The 23,769-nt window shown below is 54.8% G+C and overlaps 2 protein-coding genes across 4 annotated transcripts; one reads left to right on the top strand and one right to left on the bottom strand.

The window, feature by feature from the left end:
• Positions 1 to 560: 560 nt before the first annotated feature.
• Positions 561 to 6,614, top strand: NAB2 (NGFI-A binding protein 2). 2 transcript variants are annotated; one of them, XM_053554557.1, is made up of 7 exons: positions 561 to 1,010; positions 2,352 to 3,219; positions 3,632 to 3,765; positions 4,101 to 4,152; positions 4,247 to 4,379; positions 4,580 to 4,771; positions 5,750 to 6,614. In XM_053554557.1, exons 1-7 carry the CDS (start codon positions 928 to 930, stop codon positions 5,857 to 5,859), a joined length of 1,572 nt encoding a protein of 523 aa, XP_053410532.1. In that variant the 5' UTR covers positions 561 to 927; the 3' UTR covers positions 5,860 to 6,614. The 2 variants fall into 2 exon arrangements, with proteins under 2 accessions (XP_053410532.1, XP_053410533.1); XM_053554558.1 differs by lacking the exon at positions 4,580 to 4,771.
• On the bottom strand, positions 6,580 to 23,157 carry STAT6 (signal transducer and activator of transcription 6). Of its 2 annotated transcripts, none has more exons than XM_053554556.1 (22): positions 22,511 to 23,157; positions 19,522 to 19,658; positions 19,009 to 19,147; positions 18,634 to 18,717; positions 18,116 to 18,236; positions 17,953 to 18,005; positions 17,620 to 17,768; positions 16,786 to 16,917; positions 16,468 to 16,656; positions 16,034 to 16,121; positions 15,769 to 15,891; positions 13,970 to 14,062; positions 13,095 to 13,301; positions 10,729 to 10,823; positions 10,497 to 10,633; positions 10,020 to 10,166; positions 9,738 to 9,801; positions 9,529 to 9,639; positions 9,253 to 9,345; positions 8,182 to 8,247; positions 7,962 to 8,090; positions 6,580 to 7,877 (listed from the first exon to the last, which is right to left on the bottom strand). In XM_053554556.1, the coding sequence occupies exons 2-22, from the start codon at positions 19,635 to 19,637 to the stop codon at positions 7,688 to 7,690; spliced, it is 2,526 nt and encodes an 841-aa protein (XP_053410531.1). In that variant the 5' UTR covers positions 19,638 to 19,658; positions 22,511 to 23,157; the 3' UTR covers positions 6,580 to 7,687. The 2 variants fall into 2 exon arrangements, with proteins under 2 accessions (XP_053410531.1, XP_053410530.1); XM_053554555.1 differs by having other exon boundaries at positions 18,101 to 18,236; positions 22,511 to 23,156.
• Between the last annotated feature and the right edge of the window lie 612 nt (positions 23,158 to 23,769).

Genomic DNA, 23,769 nt, shown 5'->3' with positions numbered 1-23,769 from the left:
GATAAAGGCAGGTTAGGTTTCCGAGAGTGGCCTCCTCAAGTGACACCTTTGCGGGCCGAGGAAGGGCGCCCAGATATCTAAAGGATTCCCGCAGAGTCCCACGCTGTCAGATCTGGCCGCAGTGCACACACAGGAATCGCACACTCCAAGCTTTCACCAACTTTTCCAGGCTCACTCCTAACATTCACACACAGCACCGCAAGGCCCGGGTGTGGGCAGTTGGCGACCGCGTAGCTGTTTGGGCGCGTGTGCAGGTCCGCGCGCTTCTGTGTCTTTGTGTACCTGTGCGTGGTTGTGAAACTCCTGTCTTAGCTTAGAGGGGTAGGAGTAGGGGGAAGTAGGAATGTCGCCGGCGGGGCGCTCACGTGGGTACGTGGGCGCGGAGAGGGCCGGCTGTGCATCCGGCGTGGGCGGCCCGGAGCGAACTCGCCCCGCCCGCTGGGTCTCGGAGCCGGCCCTCTGTGTCCCGGCCTCCATCACCCCGTCCCTAACTCGGCGCCCCGGCTGAGTCCCCGCCCCCACCTTCTGTTCCACACCTCTTTCCCCCAGTCTCCGCCTCTCTCGGTCTCAGCCGCCGCGTCTCCGCGGTCGAGCGGCTCCGGCGTCCGCCCCCCGCCTCTGCCCCCGCCCCCGCCCCCGGCTGTGCCCACGCCCTCCGCCCGGCAGCCCGGCAGCCAGCGCCGCGCGGGCCTCGCTCCCCGTGCGTCCTGCGGGGGCGGAGGCGCGGAGAGGCTGCAAGCGCAGCCGGGGAGGGGGGGGCAGAGGCACAGACAGAGGCGCGGAGGCTCGGAGAGAGACGTGGAGGGAGGGACGGAGCCTGGACAGCGGTGGACACGGCATCGTGTGCGGGAAGGAGCACAGCGCGCGACAGGCGCCTAGCGCCGGGCACCGAGGGGGGCAGCCAGCCCTGGTCGTCCCCGGACGTCCATGCACAGGGCGCCTTCTCCCACAGCCGAGCAGCCGCCGGGCGGAGGGGACAACGCCCGCCGGACCCCGAAGCCCAGACTCAAGTTAGTAGGCAAAGGGAGGCGTCGGGGAGTGGAGATGGGTGGAGCTGGACTCGAGATTGGGGTCCAGAGGGTGGAGGTCGTGGAGAGGACGTGAGGAAGTGGGACGGGGGTGGGGGGTGGAGACTGACGGAAAAGGGGGTGCGTCTTCGAATTAGGGGACCCTGGGAACAGGCAAGGATCTGATAAAGCTGGATCTGAAAGAGTAATATCTAATTTTCCAACTCTGGTTTACGCTGTGGGCTTGACCTGGGAGCCCCCTGCAAAGAATGTGGGAGCCCCTGAGCGCCAGGGGAAGCCCAGAAGCTCGAGTTGACAACAGTGTTGGGAGGGGTTGGGGGGCGCTCGGCAGGCTCGATTTGTTTGGCACAGAGAATGCAGCCCCGGGGTCCACAAGAAGCCGGTGTCTTTGAGTTATAGGCGCATTGCTGAGGCTGCAGAGAGGCAGGGGATGTCTCAGGCGTCCCCTCCCATATTTGTCATTTTATTCACAGAGTCTAGAGGGGAGTATCGATGTGCAGCCCCTCACCCAAAAGGCCTTGAGCCGCTCCCCCACTCACTTGAAGCTGTGGGTGGAAAATAAGGGAGAAGAGTCGGCAGGAGCCTCAGGGCGGTTTTCCGCCCACGGACGCTACCACTGTGGGAGTATGTGGGGGCGGAACGGCCCCAGAGCAGAACAATTGAGGTGCCCCTCCCCTTTTGCGGGCCCCTGAGCTGAAGGCCTACGGAGCAAGTAGGGAATGTCACTGCTAGAATGGGGGCAGCTGAGGGGGCCTGGGCAGGCTGGAAGGGAGAAGTCTTGGCAGGGAGAGAACAAAGGTTCATTAAGAATGCCTAATCCTTGCCGCCGAGGGGACAGGAGCAGGGATCCACCTGGCTCAGTAAATGGCAAGGCCAGGGAAGGGCCACACCCCTTCCTCTCAGCCACCTGGGCAGAGAGTGAAGCTGGCCAGCAGTGGCCGCCAGTGTCTGCCGTGGGGAGAATCAGGGTCCTGCATTCACCTGAGTGTGGGATGTCTCCTTAAGTAATGGTGAGGCCGCTGGGTGTTTAGGGTGGAAGGTAAAGATTGTGTTTGGGTGAGAGGGAGGTCCAGCCAGCCCACGGGTTTGCTGATCAGCCTCAGAGTTCAAGGTCTTCTTGCCCAGACCAGAAGGGTACCTGCAGAGACAGGGCACTGGCCTTTGGTACTTCTGGTTAGTCTGAGACAGCATTGCCTCTGGGCAGAAGACCGTTCAAATGAGGGAGAAGAGAAGTAGGCAAGAAAGAGAGAACAATTACTAGTGTGGGTTGGTACCCAGGAGGGGGGCTTGCACTGACTGCCTCTCTTTGCTCCTCCTTTTCAGGCCCAGTGCCCGCAACATGGCACTGCCTCGGACTCTGGGGGAGCTGCAGCTGTACCGGGTCCTGCAACGCGCTAACCTCCTTTCCTACTACGAGACCTTCATCCAACAGGGAGGGGACGACGTGCAGCAGCTGTGCGAGGCCGGTGAGGAGGAGTTTCTGGAGATTATGGCACTTGTGGGCATGGCCACCAAACCTCTACATGTCCGTCGCCTGCAGAAGGCACTTAGAGAGTGGGCCACCAATCCAGGGCTCTTCAGTCAACCAGTGCCGGCCGTGCCTGTCTCCAGCATCCCGCTTTTCAAGATCTCTGAGACTGCGGGTAGCCGGAAAGGGAGCATGAGCAATGGGCATGGCAGCCCAGGGGAAAAGGCAGGCAGTGCCCGCAGTTTTAGCCCCAAAAGCCCCCTTGAACTTGGAGAGAAGCTGTCACCACTGCCTGGGGGACCTGGGGACCCCCGGATCTGGCCAGGACGGAGCACTCCAGAGTCAGACGTTGGGGCAGGAGGAGAAGAGGAGGCAGGCTCGCCCCCCTTCTCCCCACCTGCAGGGGGAGGAGTCTCTGAGGGGACTGGAACTGGGGGGTTGGCAGCAGGTGGGGCTACAGGTGGTCCAGACAGACTGGAGCCAGAGATGGTCCGCATGGTGGTGGAAAGTGTGGAGAGGATCTTCCGGAGCTTCCCCAGGGGGGATGCTGGGGAGGTCACATCCCTGCTGAAGCTGAATAAGAAGCTGGCACGGAGCGTGGGGCATATCTTTGAGATGGATGACAATGACAGCCAGAAGGAGGAGGAGATCCGCAAATACAGCATCATCTATGGCCGCTTTGACTCCAAGCGGCGAGAGGGCAAGCAGCTTAGCTTGCATGAGGTGAGGACCCGGTGTCAACCAGGATTGCCCTTGGCTCCCAGGCCTCAACCTACTTAATCTCTGAGAATGCTTACATTCTCTAACTCCGCTTCATTGCCCCTTGGCCACGCCCCCAGGCCCTGACCCCTCTCCCACACCCAACCCCAGCTGCTGAGGGAGAAGCAGAGATACAGGTGAGAGCCCAGCTGCACATCTCCATGTCACTCAGGACCCTACAGGAGTGGGGGTGGCCCTGGGCATTCCTCAGAAGCTGTGGTGCTGATCTCTGTCTTCCTCCCTCAAAAGCTCCTGTGTAGTGTTAAAACGAAATCCAGCTTCCAATGGTGGGCCTCACTGGTGGTGAAGGGGTGTGAGGAGGACATCTGTGTGAGGCAATGTGGTTCTGACTATTCTGGCTGCCCCCTCTCCACAGCTCACTATCAATGAGGCTGCTGCCCAGTTCTGCATGAGGGACAACACACTGTTACTGCGGAGAGTGGAGCTCTTCTCCCTGTCCCGCCAAGTGGCCCGAGAGAGCACCTACTTGTCCTCCTTGAAGGGTTCCAGGTGAGACCCTTTCCCCAGGTCCTTTCTAGGTTGGAATCCTGCCAAGGAGTTGGATTCCGTTCTAATCTCCAGCTCAGGTGGCTTGGGCCTGCTTTCCACTCACTCGCATGTCCAGCTTTTGGCCAAATCAGCTTGTCTGAGGTCTAGTCCCTCCCCTAACCATCTTAGGTTTCCCCAGCCTCCCACAACAATAGTGCTTGAGGTAGAAACTCCTACCCAGCTATCTTTTTTGCAAAGTTTTTAAATAATGCATGCTCCGGGCCAGATGCTGAGCCCTGCTCATCAGGCGGCCCTCCCAGCCTCACCATCCTTTTCATTCTTTCCTCTCTTTGCAGGCTCCACTCTGAAGAATTGGGAGGCCCCCCACTAAAGAAGCTGAAACAGGAGGTGTGTTTTCCAGGGTACATGTAGGGAGGCAGGGCAGCCTTCCCCCACCTTGTCCCTTGCCAGATCCTCATTTCCCCATCTGGGACATCCACAGGTTGGAGAACAGAGTCACCCTGAAATCCAGCAGCCTCCCCCAGGCCCTGAGTCCTACGTACCCCCATACCGCCCCAGCCTGGAGGAAGATAGTGCCAGCCTGTCTGGGGAGAGTCTAGATGGACACTTGCAGGGTATGTCTCCAAACACTTCTTTCTTTACTGGGAGCAAGAGGGAGTTGGAGGGTGGGAACAAGCTAAGAGGCAACTGTCTGGAACCGGGTTGGGAGGCTTGGCTGGATGGGGGCAGAAGGTTCTATGGGTCTGGCTGTGTGGTTGAGGGTGGGGGTTCCCTTGGCTGCAGCCCCTTGCCTGACTAGTGCCCATGCCCACAGCTGTGGGGTCATGCCCAAGGCTGACGCCACCCCCTGCTGACCTGCCTCTGGCATTGCCAGCCCATGGGCTATGGAGCCGCCACATCCTGCAGCAGACACTGATGGATGAGGGGCTGCGGCTAGCCCGCCTCGTCTCCCATGACCGCGTGGGCCGCCTCAGCCCCTGTGTGCCTGCAAAGCCACCTCTCGCAGGTGAGGCAGCCAGCAGTGCTGTCCCCAAGCACCCCAGCCACCCAAGCCCCACACAACAATCCTAGTGTCTTGAGCTAGGTGGGAGGAAGAGGGATATGGTCACCAGAAAGAGCACTAGAAGGATCAGGCTCCAGCCAACCAGGCCGTGGATTGAGGAGAGAAGGACCCTGCTGTTCCCACAGGGGAGAACTGATCCTGATGGAGATCTGTGAAGGGGGAGCTGGGGGAAGCCAGCGCAGAGAATGGGGGATGAAGGGAAGCAGGAAGGAGGTCGCCAATAAGGGAAGATTGGCCAGATCTTCCATCAGTGCAAGAGGGAGGAGCAGGCTAGGAGTTGTGGGGGTGGGGTTGCCTGGCTTGGAAGCAGAGGAGCCCAAAGGGGGATGCTTTGTGTGTGGAAGGGGGAAGAAAGAGTGGGCAGGCAGAGGGCTGGGCAGCGGCTGGGCTGAGAGTGACGCAGCAGACAAAGCCACCAACCCTGGCTCGGTATTTTTAAACTATGTGTGGGTGGGAAGTGGGGGCGGGGACTAGAAGGGGGGGCTCTTCTTGAGGGAGGAGCTGGGAGGCCAGCTTCCTGTGTTCCCCCTGATTTGGAGACCAGAAAGCCTAGGGGGCATGGTAGGGTGGGTGGGGCCTTGGAGGGGACTAGGCATAAATGGGGGTGGCAGAGCCTGGGGAGGGGGAAGGGGGAGGGGTCAGAGCCAAACCGCCCCCGCAGCTCCTGACAGAACCAGAAATTCCAGCAGAACGGAGGCGGGAGAGACATACAGAGACAGAGAGCTACACACAGCCAGAAAGGGGAGAGGGGCTGCACACCCATGGGTATGGAACCCCATCATACGTTTGCACTGGGCCGGAGGCAGTAATTCAATAACCTGAGCTCATCTTCACAGCTTTCTGCCCGTTTCTGTTCCCAAACCCTGCTCTCCCCAGCCTTCATTTCTCCATTCTCTTAACTGATCCCTTTTCTCCCCACAGAGTTCGAGGAAGGGCTGCTGGACCGCTGTCCTGCTCCAGGACCCCATCCTGCTCTGGTGGAAGGTCGCAGGAGCAGTGTGAAAGTGGAGGCTGAGGCCAGTCGGCAGTGAGGGGTGGACTGGTGTCTTCAGACCCAGGACCCCACTTCTGGGTCACACAGACCCCACTCTCTTCATCCCTGGAGCCTAGTCACAACCCTGGATCCTTCGGCTGCCCTTCTCCTGCCTCCTCATCTGCTCCATGGACACAAGACTATGGGGCTTCAAGCAATAATGAGCAGGGGCCTGGCGAAAGGACACAAGGGAGGGTGCGTGGTGCCCCCCCCCCCCCAGGGCCGGGGCAAGGACTTTGCCTCCAGCGCATTTGGGTTTCTCCCTCCCTCATCGAGCACATCCCCATTCTCTAGGCTTGCACCAGTGGTGTGAGCATTGGACTCCAGTTTGGACATGGGGGAAAGTAGGACTTCCCTGGGAAGGTCCAACAGCTAAAAATGGCAGCATTTCACCCCCAGACTGGGGGCCTGGGAACACTGGACTTGCTCCTTCTCCCCATCCTTTCCCCGTTTTTGTGCTTCTAGTTGGTTTCTTTGATTTAACAACTGCGCAGTTTGCCCCCTGCCCCCCCATCTTTCCCCTACGTCCTCAGTGATTCTTTCCCTCCTGCCCTGGGGGGGCGGGCAGTGGGTGTGAGACCCCTTCACTGGCCCCCAAGCCCCTCAGGAGGCCTGGGTCAGACTCGGTCTCCCCCAGCTGGGGGTGGGGCTGCAGCGCCTGTCTGAGCAGTTAGAGCACCTTTCTTTTCAGATTGTGTACAGTAGATTATTTATTTTGTTATTTTGGAATAAAATTTATTTTATGGCTTAGGATCTATAGTCCCTCCTTGTGAGGGAGAAGGGGTGGTATGGGATGGGGAGTGAAGGGAAGATGGCAGTGGGTGGGAGGCAGAAAAGATGCAGCGGGCAGGACCCCTACTATACTGAGGGCCACAAGGCTGGGCCTGGACTCTGCCCCCCTTTCTCCCAGGCAGCATTGGAGGTGTTGAGCCATGTGCAGATGTCACCACCACTTAGAGCCATTTGGATGCTCATGCTCAAAACTGAGTACATCTGTGTTAGCACATGTCAGAGAGGCCAGCACACTCACTGGTATCTGCAATATCGTTCGTCCTCCTAAATTGTGTTGTTACACAGGCAAAAGCAGATTGACGTGTTCTATGTGGTCATAGCACATACAACTGGCTTGTGTGCCATCTATACCTTAACAGGCCTCAGGTACACACATCTCACACAGCTGTACACAAATTCCGTCCTTGTCCTGCACAACCTCATACATGTACCAAAATCTCCATCTGGCTGACAGGAATTTGGAGCTTTGGGGGATTTTTTAATCTGGGCAAAACCCTTGTCAGTAACTGTGTCCAGACTCCTCCTTTCCTCCCAACCAGGGTCCCCTGAACTGCTTCCCCATTCCGCGGGGCTGGACCCAGTTCCCTCTCTCCCTGGCTTCTAGTGCAAATGGGTCTGCATGTTTCCACATATGTGTCAGCGGTCCTGGCTTGGAGGGTAGAGAAGCCCTCGGTGCCCTCACCTGTGCTCTTGCCCAGCACCCCTCCTGCTCAACACCACCTTCCATGGCAAGCTGTGTGCATGTGTGTTCTCCAGGTGCAGGCATGTTGGGGTGTGTCTCACTTTGGAGCCTGAATTTCCCTTCTACCGCTGGAAGGAGGTGAAAGGGGGTGGGATTCGTGGTGGGAAGGAGGAGTGGATTGGTTTCACCCACCATGCATTCTCCTGGCAGTCTTTACCTCCTGACTGAGGAGTAGATGGGGGCAAGAGGACACCCTCCCCACCTGTAGCTTGGCAGGAGCATGAGCAGGTGTCCAGAGCAGGTCCATGGGGAACAGAAGAGCTGCTTCTCTGGGCTCCCTCTCCAGCTGGGATCACCAACTGTGGTTGGCCCTTAGGTCCAGGTGGGACAGTGAGATCCCAGATTGCCCATAAAGGGAGGGCTGCAGGAGGGGCTGAGCCCCCAAGGACCCTCCTCCTGACTCCCTTTGCCCTTCCAGGAGAAGCTTGGTGAGGTCCTGTTCCGAGGGAGGCAGGAGAGGAGGGAACATGTCTTCACCAATCCTGCAAGATGGGGAAAAGCAATGGAGTAGATTTGACACCCATTCCCCTAGCCTACCCAGCCACCACCCCCAGGCCAACACTCACCAGGTACCCTGAGGAAACACTCCCACTGCCTGGCTTAGGCAGCTGTCTTCTGCCATGGTCACATCTGGGCAGAGCAGGGGCTCAGGGTTGGACACAGTGTGCTTCTGAGGCTGGCATTGGAGCAGGCCCCTGCCAGGAACAAGGGCAGGAAATAAGGAGGAGCCAGGGTAGGGTCAGGCAAGAATGGGAATACGGAGACAGGAGGGGCTTTGTCACTCACTGGGGGTGAGACTGGTCAAAGGGCAGGCTCATCTGGTTCAGGCTGGGGGGGATCTGCAGGTGAGGCCTAGAAGCAGGAAGGAGCACAGTCATAGGCAGGATGGATGACAAAGGCAGGGTAAGGCAAAGTCAAGACCAGTGGGTGAGTGATCCTGACCACTTAGCTGCTCGTGACTGCCTAGCTTTGGGCAAGCTAGCTCTATGCTCTGAGGTCAGTCTTTATCTGTTAAGATGGGGAGTGGGGGCTCATATCTGAAATCCTGGCAGCCTGGGAGGCTGAGGCAGGTGGATTGCCTGAACTCCGGAGTTCAAGACCAGCCTAAGAAAGAATGAAACCCTGTCTCTACTAAAAATAGAAAAACTAGCCAGGCACTGTGGCAGGTCCCTGTAGTCCCAGCTACTTGAGAGGCTGAGACAAGAGGATAATAGCTTGAGCCCAAGAGAGTGAGGTTGCTGTGAGCTGTGAACCATAGCACTCTATCCAGGGCAACAAAGTGAGATTCTGCCTCAAAAAATAAGGGGGGAGGGCTAAAAAGTCCCTATTGCACAAATGTGCACAGTAACACGGGGTTCAGGTCAGCACAGCTTGGGGACAGCAGGCTGCACTGCCAAGGCTTGGCGGTCAGCTCCATCTAGGCTGTGTAGGTACGCTCTCTGAGGGTCCCACCACGAAATCGCTTAGGGACTGCTTTCTCAAAACGTGCCTATTGTTAAGGGACACATGACACAAACACTTGAATGGATTTTGCTGTGAGCCAGCCAATGACCTCAGCTTTACACATATGAACTCATTTAATCTTCACAATAATCCTATAAGGTAGAGATTATTATTATTATTATCCCCATTTTACAGATGAAGCACCAGAGATTACATAATTTGCTCAAACAAGTGGCAGAGCTGGAATTCAAACCCAGGTAGTCTGGACACAACTGTCTAAGTACAATGCATAGTGAAAGAAGAAAGGGCCTTAGAATTTGCTCCTCCTTCGCACAAAAGCCTCTTCTGACAAATGCAAGTGCCCATCCAGCCCCCGGAGTATCTGCCCTCCATCCCCAAGAAGCTCTGACTTACTCCTGGAAGGCTGGCAACACAGTGACTGATTCTTCTTGAGAGAGGCCTTGATATGAGGGAATGGAGTGAGAATGTGGTGGGTACACCTGGGGCCTGGAGAAAGAAAACAGATCCTCTAATGCCAGCCCTCCCTCGGGACCCCCCTACACCCTGCCTTAGGAAGGGGAATCTCTCTCATGGGAACAAAAATTCCCAGCTCAGCCCCCAATGCCAGCTTTCCCATGCTGAAAGCCATCAGCACAGGCCGCTCCCATTCCCATCTCTCAAGCTCCTTACACTGTATCTGGGCCAAGCTGCATGCTCATGGAGGAGTCAGGGGCCATTCCAAGGTCGTAAGAGGGCACCATGGTAGGCATCTGGGGCTCGGGGGCAGGAAGTGGCTGATCCCTGGAGGAGAGAAGGAGGCTACAGGTTGACTGCCACCACTCCTTCCTGCAGGTCAGTACCAGCCATCGACCCCACCCACCATCCACAATACCACTCACCTTTCCACAGTCATCTTGATGGTAGCTGGGACGTAACCCCTGCCGTCCTTGCCCATCTGCTCAGCTGTTGTGGGAAGGAAAAAGAGCCATGGAGTGCTCTGGGGTTAGGAAAGAAAGGAGGCAGAAAAGGCAGGCATGGTTGACAGGCAGCAGAGGTGTGTGGACAAAAGGTGGGAGAGGGGTCAGGAGGGACTGACACAGAGTGGGTGGGGAGAAGAGTCATCTGGGAGCAAGGAGGAGGTGGGTGTCAGGAAGGAATCGGAGCTGCCAGCTCCAGCTCACGCTTGTAGTGGCTCCGGAAAGCTTCATCCTTGGGTTTCTTGGGGTAGAGATTTTTGAGCTGAGCAAGATCCCTGATTCGGTCCCCTAGGGAGCGAATGGACAGGTCTTTGGCAGAAAACGGCTGGATGTTCTCTATTTGTGGGGAGCCTACAATAGGAAGGAGTCTCTGAGTCTCCTCTGTCTGATGTTCTTACCCATCCCCGTCAACACGCAGCCCCACCCCCACCATTCTCAGTGCTTCACAGAGGGACAGGGGACCTAGGGTGGGAATCCTGAATGGGGGAGACCAATAGGATCCCTCCCCACAGAACTCACAGAGAAAAGATGGAAGTTTATACCACAGAAGGAAGAGAGAGTTGGACCTTAGGAAGACCTTCCTAAAGATCAGGGTTGGCAGCAAGGAAGGCCAGGACATTCCCAGCAGAACCCCCAGAGGGCACAGGCACAGAAGCAGAGGACTGGGCGGGGTGACCTCACCATCCTGTCCCCGGATGACATGGGCAATGGTGATGCCCCCAATTTCTGAGTCACTGAAGCGGAGGAGAAAGGTTCCATCGGGCTCGTTGAGAAGAAGGTTAGTAACATACTGTTTGCTGATGAAGCCGATGATCAGCCTGGCCAGGATGAAGGAGAGGAGAGGGTATGGGCACTGGGCATAGAGAGGGAGCTGGAGACATAGCTGCTCCAGCCACCTGGCGCAGGGACTCACCGATCTGACCAGTAGCTCCGGAGACAGCGTTTTGTGAGGTCTAATACACCATCAAACCATTGCCAAAAGGTAAAGCCACGGCCCAGCAGGATCTCCTGTGGGGACAGGGAGCTGGCATGAGGTGTGGGCAGGGCTGGAGTCTGACTGCAGTGGGCTCTAGTCTTTGAGTGCCCACACGACATAATCCCAGGGCTGAGGAAGCTAACTGGATCTGAGACCCCACCAATGACGACAGCCAACACTGGTGCTTACTGTGTGCCAGGCACTATTCCAACCATTCCCATACATTAATTGATTACATCTTTACAAGGCTATGGAGTTAAGTACTATAAAAATCCCATTTTGTTTTTTTGTTTTGAGACAGAGTCTCACTTTGTCTCCCTCTGTAGAGTGCCATGGCATCATAGCTCACAGCGATTCTCAACTCAAACTCTTGAGTTCAAGTGATTCTCTTGCTCAGCGTCCCAAGTAGCTGGGACTACAGGCGTCTGCCACCACGCCCGGCTATTTTTAGAGACAAGGTCTCACTCTTGTTCAGGCTGGTCTCGAACCCATGAGTTCAGGCAATCCACCTGCCTCAGCCTCCAGAGAGGCTTACAGGCGTGAGCCACTGCACCCAGCCTGACAATCCTGTTTTACAGATGAAGAAATGGAAGCCCAGAGAGGTCAAGTGCCTTGTCCAGGTCTACACAGCTGGTAAGAGGTAGAGCTGGAACTTAAATCCAGGCAGTCTGACACTGAGCCCCTCATAACCATTCTGCTAAGCTAGAGTCCAGAGGAAGTTCTCTTGCTGGGTATGACGGTCTTGCCCCCTTTGCTAACAAATCCTCTGATCACATAGAATGTTCTTTCTTCTCTTTTTAAAATTTTATTTTTATTAAAAAAATAATAATAATTTTTATTTTTATTAAAAAATATTTTTGAGGCTCGGCATCTGTAGCACAGTGGTTACGGCACCGGCCACATACACTGAGGTTGGCCAGTTGGAACCTGGCCTGGGCCAACTAAACAACAGTGATGACACCTCAACAAAAAATAGTCAAGCGTGTGGCAGGCGCCTGTAGTCCCACCCACTTGGGAGGCTGAGGCAAGAGAATAGCTTAACCCCAAGAGTTTGAGGTTGCTGTGAGCTGTGATGCCACCGACGGCGACATAGTGAAAAGCTGTCTCAAAAAATAAATAAAACATAAAAAAATAAATAAATAAATAAATAACATTTTTGAGAGATAGGGTCTCGCTACCTTGCCCAGGCTGGACTTGAGGTCCTGGGCTCAAGTGATCCTCCTACCTCAACATCCTGAGTAGCTGGGATTATGGACACAAGCCACCACCCCCCACCCCCCAGACTCTTCATTTTTTTTTTTTTTTTAAGATAATATGCATGGGCTTGGCACCCATAGCACATAGTTACAGTGCCAGCCACATATACCGAAGGTGGCGGGTTTGAACCCGGGCCGGGCTAGTTAAACAACTGCAACAATATAAATAAATAAATAAATAAAATATGCATTGCTATGTTTACCCAGCTGGTTGTTAACTAAGATGTCTAGATCGCTTTTCTCCTCTATTCTTGTAAGTGACCTGATCTTTAAGGCCTCATTCTGGAGGCAGTAAAATAAGCAGTTAAGAGCAAGAGTCAAAAACATAGGAGTCCAACTGGGTGCAATGGCCCACACCTAGCACTCTGAGAGACTGAGGCAAGAGGTCACTTGAAGCCAGGAGTTTGAGGTTGCAGTGAGCTATGATGATGCTACTGCACTCCAGCCTAGGCGGCAAAGTGAGACCCTATTGTGAAAAAAAACCAACAAATGAAAAAAGAAATATAGAGGTCCATCCTAGCCATGCTACTCACCTGCTATGAGACCTTGGACAAACTACCTAACCCCTCTGAGCATCTGGCTCCTCATCTATAAAATGGGGATAATATAGCACCTCAAAGGCATGTTGGGAGGATCAAGTGAGATAACGTACAAGTGTTGCGCACAGTGCCTGGCATATAGTAAGCTGTCAACACGTGATAACTGGTACTACTGCAAACGTCCTGTGGAATTTCATCTGGTTTTTGCAAAAGGAGCTATTTTTCCATTGGGTCAAATTCATTTTGAATCAGAGCTCTGTTTACACAAAAGCAAGATGAGTCATGCAAGCCACTGGTAAAGAGGAAGGACAGAGGGCCCCCAGACCAAAACCTGAGGGATGCCGTAGAATGCATCTTCAACCCCAGGGCTGAGGGGTTTTCCTGCCTGGGCCATCACAAAGCCCTTCCTGACGACAGAATGAGGCACTATGCAGATCTCAGTAATCAGGCCCTGGGTGGAGGTTGGGGAGGCCCCAAATGCCTAAAGTCCAAAGGGCAGGGAAATGACCTTGTTGAACTGTGACCAGGACACAGAGCGGTGCTGGAAGGCCTCCATGCTCAGGGTGTTGTCATTGAAGATCTTCTGGGCCAGGAAAAGGAAGTGCTCTGGGAGCAGTGCCCGGTTGGTCCCCACCTCAGCCATGAACTTGAGGTTTAGAGTTTCACACATCTTCTCCCAGGGCACCCGCTCAGCCACCACAAAGGGGACACGTTCCTGGGGAGAGGGAGAAGGAGAAAACACCTCAGGCTATCATCCTCGTCCTTCCTCAGGTGGGCTTTCATCCTTCCCACCTTCCTGAAGCCTACCTCTCCCAGCACTGTCACCCTGAGCTCCCTCACAAATATGGTGCTTTTTCTTTTTTCTTTTCTTTATATGATGCTTTTTCAATGATAGTTTATGATGCTATGGCATGAAAGTTGATAAAGACTGGATGAAAAGAGGTCAGAAATACAAAACAGGCCCATGAGAAGGAGTCAAGGGGCGGCGCCTGTGGCTCAGTCGGTAAGGCGCCGGCCCCATATGCCGAGGGTGGTGGGTTCAAACCCGGCCCCGGCCAAACTGCAACCAAAAAATAGCCGGGCGTTGTGGCGGGCGCCTGTAGTCCCAGCTACTTGGAAGGCTGAGGCAAGAGAATCGCTTAAGCCCAGGAGTTGGAGGTTGCTGTGAGCTGTGTGATGCCACGGCACTCTACCAAGGGCCATAAAGTGAGACTCTGTCTCTACAAAAAAAAAAAAAAAAAAAAAAAAAAAAAAAAAAAAAAAAAGAAGGAGTCAAGGTTACACCTATTGGAACACGCCTGCCGTCCCACCAACCAGCCTACCCCACCCGCATGTTATAACCCACCCTGCCCTGGTTCCCACCAAATCCAGGTCTTTCCTCACCATCTCAGAGAAGGCATTGTCCCACAGGATGGTGGCTTTGGCATTGTTGTCTTGGTTGCCATGGACAATGACCACTAGAGGCAGAGACAGGGCCTAAGAAGAGGAGGACAGGGTTTCTTCTTAGTGGAGCAAAAAGTTTCCTGGGAGTTGGGGTGGTGGATCCTGAAGGCAGGCAAGTTACTGTACTCACACAACACAGTCAAAAAGCTGGTGGGATATTAGTAACCCTTTAGCCCAACATAGTAATTTTTTTTTGTTTATAAACAAAAATAAAAACACTTTATTTTATGTAACCTAAAATAGATAATAAAACCATCAGGTGAGTTCCTATTTATGCTTTTCTCTTTTAAAACTATATGATAAGGGCCGGCCATGGTGGCTCATGCCTGTAATACCAGCACTCTGGGAGGCCGAGGCGGGTGGATCACTTGAGCTCATGAGTTTGAGACCAACCTGAGCAAGAACCAGATCTGGTCTCTAAAAAATAGCTGGGTGTTGTGGAGGGTGCCTGTAGTCCCAGTTACTAGGGAGGCTGAAGCCAGAGAACCACTTGAGCCCAAGAGTTTGAGGTTGCTGTGAGCTATGAACCACGGCACTATACTGGGGGCAAGAAATTGAGACTCTGTCTCAAAAAAAAAACAAAAAATCCCCAACTGTACGATAAGGCCAGGCACAGTGGCCTGTAATCCTAACACTCTGGAAGGGTGAGATGAGTGGATCGCTTGAACTCAGGAGTTCGAGACCAGCCTGAGCAGAAGGGAAACCCCATCGCTGCTAAAAAAAAAAATAGACCTGGCAGCGCCTGTGGCTCAGTGAGTAGGGCGCCGGCCCCATATGCCGAAGGTGACAGGTTCAAACCCAGCCCCGGCCAAATTGCAACAACAACAAAAAATAGCCAGGTGTTGTGGCGGGCGCCTGTAGTCCCAGCTGCTCGGGAGGCTGAGGCAAGAGAATCGCGTAAGCCCAAGAGTTAGAGGTTGCTGTGAGCCGTGTGACGCCACGGCACTCTACCCGAGGGCGGTACAGTGAGACTCTGTCTCTACAAAAAAAAAACAGAAAAATTAGCCACGGGTTGTGACAGGCGCCTGTAGTCCCAGCTACGCAGGAGGCGAAGGCAAGTGGATGGTCTGAGTACAGGAGGTTAAGGTTGCTGTGAGTTATGTGACACCATGGCACACTAGCCTAGGGTAACAGAGGTAGACTCTGTCTCCAAAAAAGAAAGAAAGAAATTAAAAATAAAATTGTATGATAACTGCAAATAATCCACCAACCTCTTTCCCACCCCAAATAATTAAGAGCTGGGGAGTATGGGAGTGGCAGAAAACTTGGATTGGAAAGGGTTAAATGCCTTGTGAAGCTCAGTCAGGGTCCCACTGTAGACAAGTGGTTTGAAGTCACCATAGAGCCAGACTTCCAGGCCCCAAGAGCCCCTGCAGCACTTAGTAGTATCTGAGCTGGGCAAACTACTTAACTTCTCCCCGTCTCAATGTGCTTATCTGTGAGATGCCTCTAAGTAACAGCACCTTCCTCACAGCGTCATTGTGGAAATCACACATACACGCCTGTGTGTGCACATGCACGCGAGCTTCGCAGAGCACCCTGCTCTGTAACACTGGCAGAGGGTGTCGGCTTCTCTAGCTCCCATTCCTCATAGGCGTTCTGTGTTCTTGCCCCTCTGTTCACCTTGGCCTGGTCTTATGAATCTCACAGATAGGAGAATTAGCATAGTCACAGGGCCCCTGCGTGTGGCATGAGAGGACTTGGGGCCCCAGATCAGGGTGGAGGTGGGCGTGGTTCACCTGGAGCTGGATGGGGACTTTGTTGGGTCCGAGTGTGAAGCTGGTGGAGAAGAGCACAGCACACTTTTCCTCGGTGACTGACTCAGTGCCTTTCCGCTCACACCGCTTGATTTTCTTCAGAAGCTGCAGTATGGACGGAAGGAGAGTAGGGATAAGGGTGTGCAGGCAGAGGCTGCTTCTCCTGGGCCCTCCAACACGCTCTGCAAGGAGAGTCCTGTAATCCTGCTCCCCTTTTCCCTGACCACGGCACCCTAAAGCCCCTCACCAGGTTCTTGAACAAGGCAGAGCAGCAGTTCCCAGGAATGCTGTTCTCCAGGGGCACCGTGTTGTTCATGATCTCGCCAGTGCTTTCTCTGCCAGGGAGGGCAGGGTGTCAGTGGGAGGTCGTTCCAGCTGGGGCAGGTGTAGTCAGGCACTTGAGTCCATGGGGATGGCATACACTACCCACTGTCACTGGCCCTAAACCTCCATGATCCCACTTGGGTTCTCAAGGAAGGAGTCCTCATTTTGGCCAAACCATCATGCCCCCACCCCATTCGAGCCCTGAGTGGGCACCTTCCCTTTCAGTGCCTTGACCATTCAGGGTCTCCACACCCTCCCTCCCTCTCACCCCACTCTTTGTAGTGCTAGCTACCCAGGCTTTCCTGTCTCTGTCACCCTGACAGGTCTTTTCCAACCCCAGGTTCAGCCCAAGCTTACGGTCCAGCCCCGGGCCCCTGTGGCATGCTCAGCTCCCTCGCCTGCTTCTCAGTCACCATGTCGGCCCTGACCAGTGGAGGCTTGGCCGGAGTGCCCAGGAACCGCAGGCCCAGCAGGAATCGTACCCCTGCTTGGAACTTAGTCTGAGTCTTCAGAACCTGTGGGGGCTGCTTCTCCACCAGGAAAGATCTGGGAAGAGAGAGGAGGACACAAGGGGAGCCAAGGTCTGGGTCCCTCCTTATGCCTCCCCCACAATTCTTTCTTCCCCTTCCTTCAAGGGGCTCTGCTCTCAACCAGGCTGGGAGCTTGGGGGCATACCTGGTGACGAGGGTTTGCAGAACTTCATCCAGCTGGTTAATCAGTGATGCCCGGGTCTTAGGCTCAAGCTCCCCACCAGCAGCCCCTACCTCTTGTTGTAACTGGGAATAAATGTCCACCAGGCTTTCACACCTGGGGCCAGGACAGTGGTCAGGGGACATAGGATTCAGACTTCCTGCTCCAGCCCAGACCCCTTTCCCTGAACCTACAGGGAGGAAGCAGAATAGTGTGGAGCGGTAGAGAGGGCCCTCGGTTGACCACAAGGCACTGGAGCTGCCTGGGGTGCTGGGACCCGCCTAGGATCTGGGCAAAGGGTTCATTCTCTGCCTCGACCTCCTGTGGAAAGCTGGCTGCCTATCCCTCAGGACAGCTGCCGGCACATGCAGTGCTTTTGCCCAAACTGTAAAGCAGTGGTTCTCAACCTTCCTAATGCCGCGGCCCTTTAATACAGTTCCTGTGGGTTGCAACCCACAGGTTGAGAACCGCTGCAAGGGGCCCCACTCCGTAGACCAAATGGGAAAAGGCTCTGTATCCCTCTGGCCATAGGGAATGAAAAGAGAAGCATGGGTGGAATAAGCCCTCCCTGGTGCCCTCTCTACTGGGCACAGTCGTACAGGGCGCACCTGGCAGCAGTGTGTGCACGCAGCCTGCTGGAACTGCGTCCTCTGCTTCTTGGCCCACTCCACAGCCCCCTGCCTGGCTTCTCTCTCTCTCCTGCAGGTCCCCTGCTCCCCTTTTCTCTGACCACGGCACCCTAAAGCCCCTCACCAGGTTCTTGAACAAGGCAGAGCAGGGCTACTCACAGCCTGCCGCTTCCCCGTCATCCCCACTAACCTCTCCTGTAGCGGGGCCAGACTCTCCTCAAAAGGTGCTCCATTCCCTGCCAGCTGTTGCTGTCGCTTCCAAATCTGGATCCTCTTCAGCACCAGGGCTTCTGCTGCCTCCAGCTCTCCTATGGTCTCTTGCAACAGCCCAGCCAAGGCCTAGGAGCAGGGTGGTGCCTAAGCCGGGACCACACACTGCCTCCTCCCCGGGGCCTGGGAGAGAGCTCTCTTTTCACCTCTCTGGCCCTCCTCTATCCCGCCTCTGTCCATCTCCCTGAGGTCTAACCTCCACCCCTCCACTTGCACTGAGAGCTCAGTTTCCACCTCTCAGTCCATTACTCACCTCACTTGGCCCTGTCCCACTGGCAGGAGTTTCTATCAGGCTGTGCAGGGGCACTGAGGGTGGAGGCAGAAATCAGGGATGCCGACAGATGGGAGGCTGAGGTCCAGGAAGGGACCACTCCCACACACTCCCCAGGCCCCAGCCCCACCTTGGCCGCCCTCACCCCCCTGCAGGGCTTCTCGGAGAAGGCGGATCTCCCTCAAGCGGTGCTGCAGCCTCTGCAGGGCTGTTTTAAACTTGAGTTCTTCCTGTTTCCAGTGAAAGGACATTGGCAGGTGGCGGAACTGCACAGGAGAGACAGATGCCAAGAGGTAAGACATTCCTCTGCTTACCCCTCTCCACCTGGCCTCCACTCTCTGCTCTGCAGGAAAGGAGCATTCCCTGGCTCCGCTCTCCCTGCTGGCAGTTCTTCCTGACCTTTTGGAATCCCATGTAAAATAAGACCTTTTCCTGGCAGAAGCAGCTCCTTACCCCCAACTCTATCCTCCTCAGGCCTCATTACCCTGAGTTCTTCACTGTAAGTTTCCCTGAACTTGGGCTTCACCCTGACCCCAGGGACCTGATTATTCACAGGCCTAGAACACTGAGCCTCTCCTGAGATTCAAATTCTTTTTAGTTTCTTGTGGCTCGGACTACAGTCACAGGGAGTTGAGTTGAGTGGGAAATCGGCTATCACAATACCTGTTCCATAACAGCTTTTTTCTCTCCTTGAATTATTTGTTTGAAAGTGGCCACCAGCTTCAGCGGGTCCCTCTGATATATGCCCTGTAGAAATGAGGGTGGTAGGTAGTTAGCATGGCTCTTACCCTTGTCCCCTTCCCTGTTCAACCCCCAGGTCCTCCTCATTCACACATGCTGTAAGGCAGCACAAATGTGGACTCTAGGAGTTTTTCTGTATTTGCATCCTTTTAAATCTAATTTGCGTGCTAGCTTAACAGCTAACCACAGCAACACCAGTTTACTTCCAACGTCCAACCAAATTTCTTCCAGTGTCCGATGCTCAGCCTGGCTCCGCCTCAGCCCCACCCAGTCTAGTCCCCTCCCCTCCTGCTCCACCTCCAGGGTGCTGATGTGTTGCAAGATGGTGCTCCCCTCCCCCTGCTCTCCCGCCGAGGCCTGAAGGCGCTGGACAGTGGCTGAGAGTAGGGCGCTAGCAATGTTGCAGCAGAAAGCGTCTGAGCCGACCAGGAACTCCCTGTGGGAAGATGAAGATGAAGCTACTTCAGGCCAGGGCTCCCTCAGCTCTCCTGACCCTCCACCCAACAGCCAAAAGTTCAGCAGTTCCTTTCCCCTCCTAATTCTCCCTCTAGGGAACCCTCACCAGTGGCCCTTATGCCTAGTCTTCCATTGCTATGACCAGAGCCCTTGCCCAGCCCTGATGCTCCACCTCTTTGGCTCAGTCTCCTAAGGGGTGTGGTCTCCATGTGTCAACAAGTATAGTCTGGTCTGGATGGGGCACAGACATGCAGAATAACAGGTCCTAAGTCCCAAACTCATGGATAGTGGGGAGAACCTCTAAAGAGAAGGAAGATGGGTAGAGGAAGACTGCATGAGGTCGCCAGGACTCACCAGGGCTGGTTCTCCAGCCAGTCACCTAGGAGATGCCGCAGGTGCTGAGGAAAGTCAACGTAGAGCCGCTGCAGTTTTTCAGGGGGCATCTTGGAGACCAGACCCCACAGAGACATGATCTGGTATTTGGAGGGTGCCTAGAGAGAGAAATGTGCCCTATCCTCTTTTTTTTTTTTTTTTTGTAGAGACAGAGTCTCACTGTACCGCCCTCGGGTAGAATGCCGTGGCGTCACACAGCTCACAGCAACCTCTAACTCTCGGGCTTACGCAATTCTCTTGTCTCAGCCTCCCGAGCAGCTGGGACTACAGGCGCCCGCCACAACGCCCGGCTATTTTTTTGTTGCAGTTTGGCCGGGGCTGGGTTTGAACCCACCACCCTCAACATATGGGGCCGGCGCCCTACTCACTGAGCCACAGGCGCCGCCCATGTGCCCTATCCTCTGAGGCAGCCCTCCCAGAAACCATGTCCACTACACTCACTACTAGACCCCCTAAACCAGGACATCCTTATCCATGTCAGGACAGGGCAATACCTTCAATAGTAAACACAGGGGTGAAGACCAGGGCTGAGCTGCAGCCAAAGGTGTGGGAAGACGGGGGAACCGAGCAATAGGGAAAGAGCTTTCTTAGAGAAGGCAGAGGACTTGGGTTGTAGCTCTAGACCTGGCTCTGGTTCTGTGGGCAATAAGCCTCCCCTCTGTGAGCCTCCATCTTCTTATCCATAAAATATAAGTGGAGAACTTGCCAAACTTTTTAAAGCAGTGGACAATTTTAGTGCTTAAACCATGGAATCCCAATTCCATGCAATCCCAAATTGGGAGGCCAGGCCTCAACTTCTACTTCCCTTGCCCAACCTCCCGACTCCAAAGGTGTCCCTGGAAAGACTTCTCACAAGTATCCACGAGACAACTTGAAAACCACAGGGATAGCTAGTGAATGATGCCCCATGATTATACCAATGTACACAGCTATGATTTAATAAAAAAAAAAGAAAGAAAGAAAACCACAGGGATAGATAATGATAGTAGAGTGATAATTCCTACTATGTATCAAACATTTATTACGTATGAAACATTATACTCAGAGCCTCACAACAATTTTGGAAATACTATATATAATTATCCCCTTTCACAGCTGAAGAAACCAAGGCTTAAGGGGTGTCTCTAACTTGCCCACAGCCACTCAGCAAACGAGTGCAGAAATCAGGCTCTGAATCTGAGTGGGGATTAACCCACACTGCATAGACAGGATCCCTTCCAACTGCAAACCTGTCATCCCGAGAAGAGGGGGAGGATGGGAGGAGACTTGAAGAAGGGATAGAGAAAAGGGAAAGTAGAGGAAACTAAGAGGGTGTGAGATACTGTAGAAAAAGTGAAGTTAGTAAGCTTGAGGAGAAGCCCCTGGAAGCAGGGGAGAGGAAGCTGGGGGGCTAGAAGCCTGGGCGAGAGTGGAGAGGAGGGTGTGGGGAACCAGGAGCTAGGGGGGCATCCTCATTTCTAGGTGGGCTGTAGGAAGGTGCTGGGTAGGCCAAGGGTTTCCCAGAGATGAGGGAGAGGATGGGATGGCAACTCCCTAGGTCTTCCCCAAACCCAGTGTGACCTCAAGTCCTCTGGACACACTTTCAGCCTCTCACCCCTGCCAGGGCTCCCAAAAGGATGGAAACCAGAGAGGCCCCTTCTCTGGACAGTCCTGCTCCAAAAGCCATATGCCTCTCTTTGCTCCAGTCCCTACTCTCCCAGCTCTTTTCTCTCAAGAGCTGAATCCTCCTCCCTCCTGCTAGGAATTCTCACAGAGGAGAGTCTTATTGCCCACAGAACCAGAGCCAGGTCTAGAGCTACAACCCAATAGGCCTTTCTATAACCACCCCTCTGGGATGGGGTACTTTTGCAGGCACGTTTGTTCTGTTCCAAATTCATTCCTGTCCTCTCTCTTCCTCCTCTGTCTCTCAGCATGCATAGACTCCTGACTTTTGACCCTCAACCACTGGTCTATTAGGGATCGGAGTGAGTCCCCTTTTCTCTACATCCCATTATGGAGTGACCAGCCTCCTGGCACGGCCCTGGCTGAGAGTTTCCAATCCTCTCTCTCCGCAGATCCCAGGATGCCACATTTCTCCCCGCCTTCACCCTCTAACAAGGATGGATCGATTAGCCCGACCAGGACAGAGGCCCTGTAGCCTTCATCCGCGGAAGGGGCCATGGAGGCGGAGTCACGGTGTGCGGGGGGCGGGGCCAGCGTGCCCTCCAAACCGGGAAGGGCAGCCGGACATCCAGGGTCCTCATCTGCCCGCTGGGTGGCCTAAACTTGATTATCTCATTCCTTCTATTCCCTAGTCTTATGACTACGGGACCACAGGATCAAAAGTCAAAAGAGTTTCCCGAGTTGCCTAATGGGTGTATGTGGCGGCGGGGGCGGGGGAGTGCGATGCCGAGAGGCGGAGCCAGTTCAGCAAGAGGAGGGTTAACTTGGCGCCGCCGGGAAATCTCGGCGTCTACAGCAGCCAAGCGTGGAGCAGCTTTAAGGGGGAAATTCCCCCTCCTCTGGGGCACCATGAGGTCTACATCTGGGGCTTGCGCACCACCAGCCACACCCTTGAACAGGAACCTTTGTAGGGGAGAGGATGGGGTTCTGACAGGGACCCAGTCCTTCTGGCATCAACCCCCTAGGGAGGGGCAGTCACTCCTACCCCCCAGAGGGCAGAGGGACACCCCTTCTCCTTCCCCGGACTTTCTGTGCCCCTGGAGGTGAGGATATAGAAAAGTGACGGGGCGGGGGAGGGGGAAGGAGAATGCTGAGGCTATAACCACCCCACCCCCATTCCTCCAACATTTCCAAAATATGAAAACCTAGAGTACTACCAGCTCCAACGTGAGCTGAGGCAATTTCTTGAGGACCATCCACCCAGCCCAGGGGTGGATCTCAGGAGCCCTCCTCTACTCTCCCCCCACGAGTCAGAGCGCCCCCTTGTCGGTCGTAGGCATCCCCTCACCTTGGCAACCTTTCTGCCGTCTTCCTCTCTCAGCGGGCACTGCCAGGCCCCATGAGTCTGTAGCTGTCCAGCGAGTTCAGGGCTGGCCCTGCTAGCACCTCTACCCTCCACCACCACCACCAAAAAGAAACTAAAAAGAACACACACACACACACACACACAATCTCCCTGGCCTTTCTCTTCAGTGTAAGCAGTGGCTGCCCCAGCCCTGTTTCCGGCTTCTCCGTCTACCCAGGTCCCTCCCTGGAGCTCTGACGACACAGAAGAGAAAGTGGGCTGGAGGAGGAAGAGGAAGAAAGTGGGGTGAACATGTGTGCCTCCTTGGCTGGGTGGGGGAGCAGATGGGGGAGTCAAGACTGGGGCTCCAGGCCCTGAAGACAAGCTGGAGAGGAGGCTTACCCCCACTTACTGTGGCCCCCTCCCTCGAAAGCAATCAACTTTCTCTAGAAAGTCACCTGATGTCAACCAGAGACCTGGTGCCCCAAACTGTCTCATTCTCAAACTTCTGCAGGGCTGGGCATTTGGGCCCACAAGGAGCTAGTTCCTTTGGGGCCTCAGGGAAAGCAAATCCCTCTGGACTCTGCGCTCCCTCCAGTGGAGGACCCTGAAAAGCAGCTGGGGAGTTCAACAGTAGCTGGAACTCCTAGGTCTCCCTCCCTTCTCCGGAACACCTTACAGGTCCCGTGACCACTGGCGGGAGGGGGGGGAGGGGGGGAGAACCCTGGGCTTAGAATTAAGACTCCTAAAGTCCCTCAAAGGGAAGCCTATCTGTGCCCCCTCCTCACAAGGCGCCATCCTCAGACCCTGGTGGGAGCCAGCACAAGCTGGAGCTGCTGCCTACAGATTTCCAGGGGACAAGTTTGAATACGAATCTGTTGTGCAGCCTTGGCTAAGATCCTATCTGTTTCTGGGGTAAACACTGAGACACGCCCAGAAACAAATACACACAAGTACAACTTTCCTGGCCAAAAAAGTGCGCGCGCGCGCACACACACACACACAGGTGCAGGAACACAAGTCAACACTCAGAGACACTTGAAATCAGAATGGTACACACACACACACACACACACACGCACACACACACAGAGCTTGCTCAGCTCCTGAGTCATCATCATAAATAGTGGATGGTTCTGCAGTTTTTGCTGGGGGAGGAACTGGACAGACCCAAGGGACTCAGAAAGGCCTTCACAGCCCCAAACCTGAGAGCCCCAGCGTGTGGAAAGGGCGGGGTGTGAGGGGTAGTGGGAGGTAGAAGA

Source organism: Nycticebus coucang, chromosome 12, assembly GCF_027406575.1.
Source record: "Nycticebus coucang isolate mNycCou1 chromosome 12, mNycCou1.pri, whole genome shotgun sequence".
Taxonomy (NCBI): Eukaryota; Metazoa; Chordata; class Mammalia; order Primates; family Lorisidae; genus Nycticebus; species Nycticebus coucang.
This window is presented reverse-complemented; position numbering and strand designations above follow the sequence as displayed.

Coding starts and splice junctions, on each gene's coding strand:
- NAB2 (XM_053554557.1), top strand. CDS start 928: ATGCACAGGGCGCCTTCTCCCACAGCCGAGCAGCCGCCGGGCGGAGGG. Junction 1,011..2,351: donor ACCCCGAAGCCCAGACTCAA/GTTAGTAGGCAA, acceptor CCTCCTTTTCAG/GCCCAGTGCCCGCAACATGG. Junction 3,766..4,100: donor TCCTCCTTGAAGGGTTCCAG/GTGAGACCCTTT, acceptor CTCTCTTTGCAG/GCTCCACTCTGAAGAATTGG.
- STAT6 (XM_053554555.1), bottom strand. CDS start 19,637: ATGTCTCTGTGGGGTCTGGTCTCCAAGATGCCCCCTGAAAAACTGCAG. Junction 13,302..13,969: donor ACAATGCCTTCTCTGAGATG/GTGAGGAAAGAC, acceptor CCCTCTCCCCAG/GAACGTGTCCCCTTTGTGGT. Junction 10,634..10,728: donor CGGAGCTACTGGTCAGATCG/GTGAGTCCCTGC, acceptor CATCCTGGCCAG/GCTGATCATCGGCTTCATCA.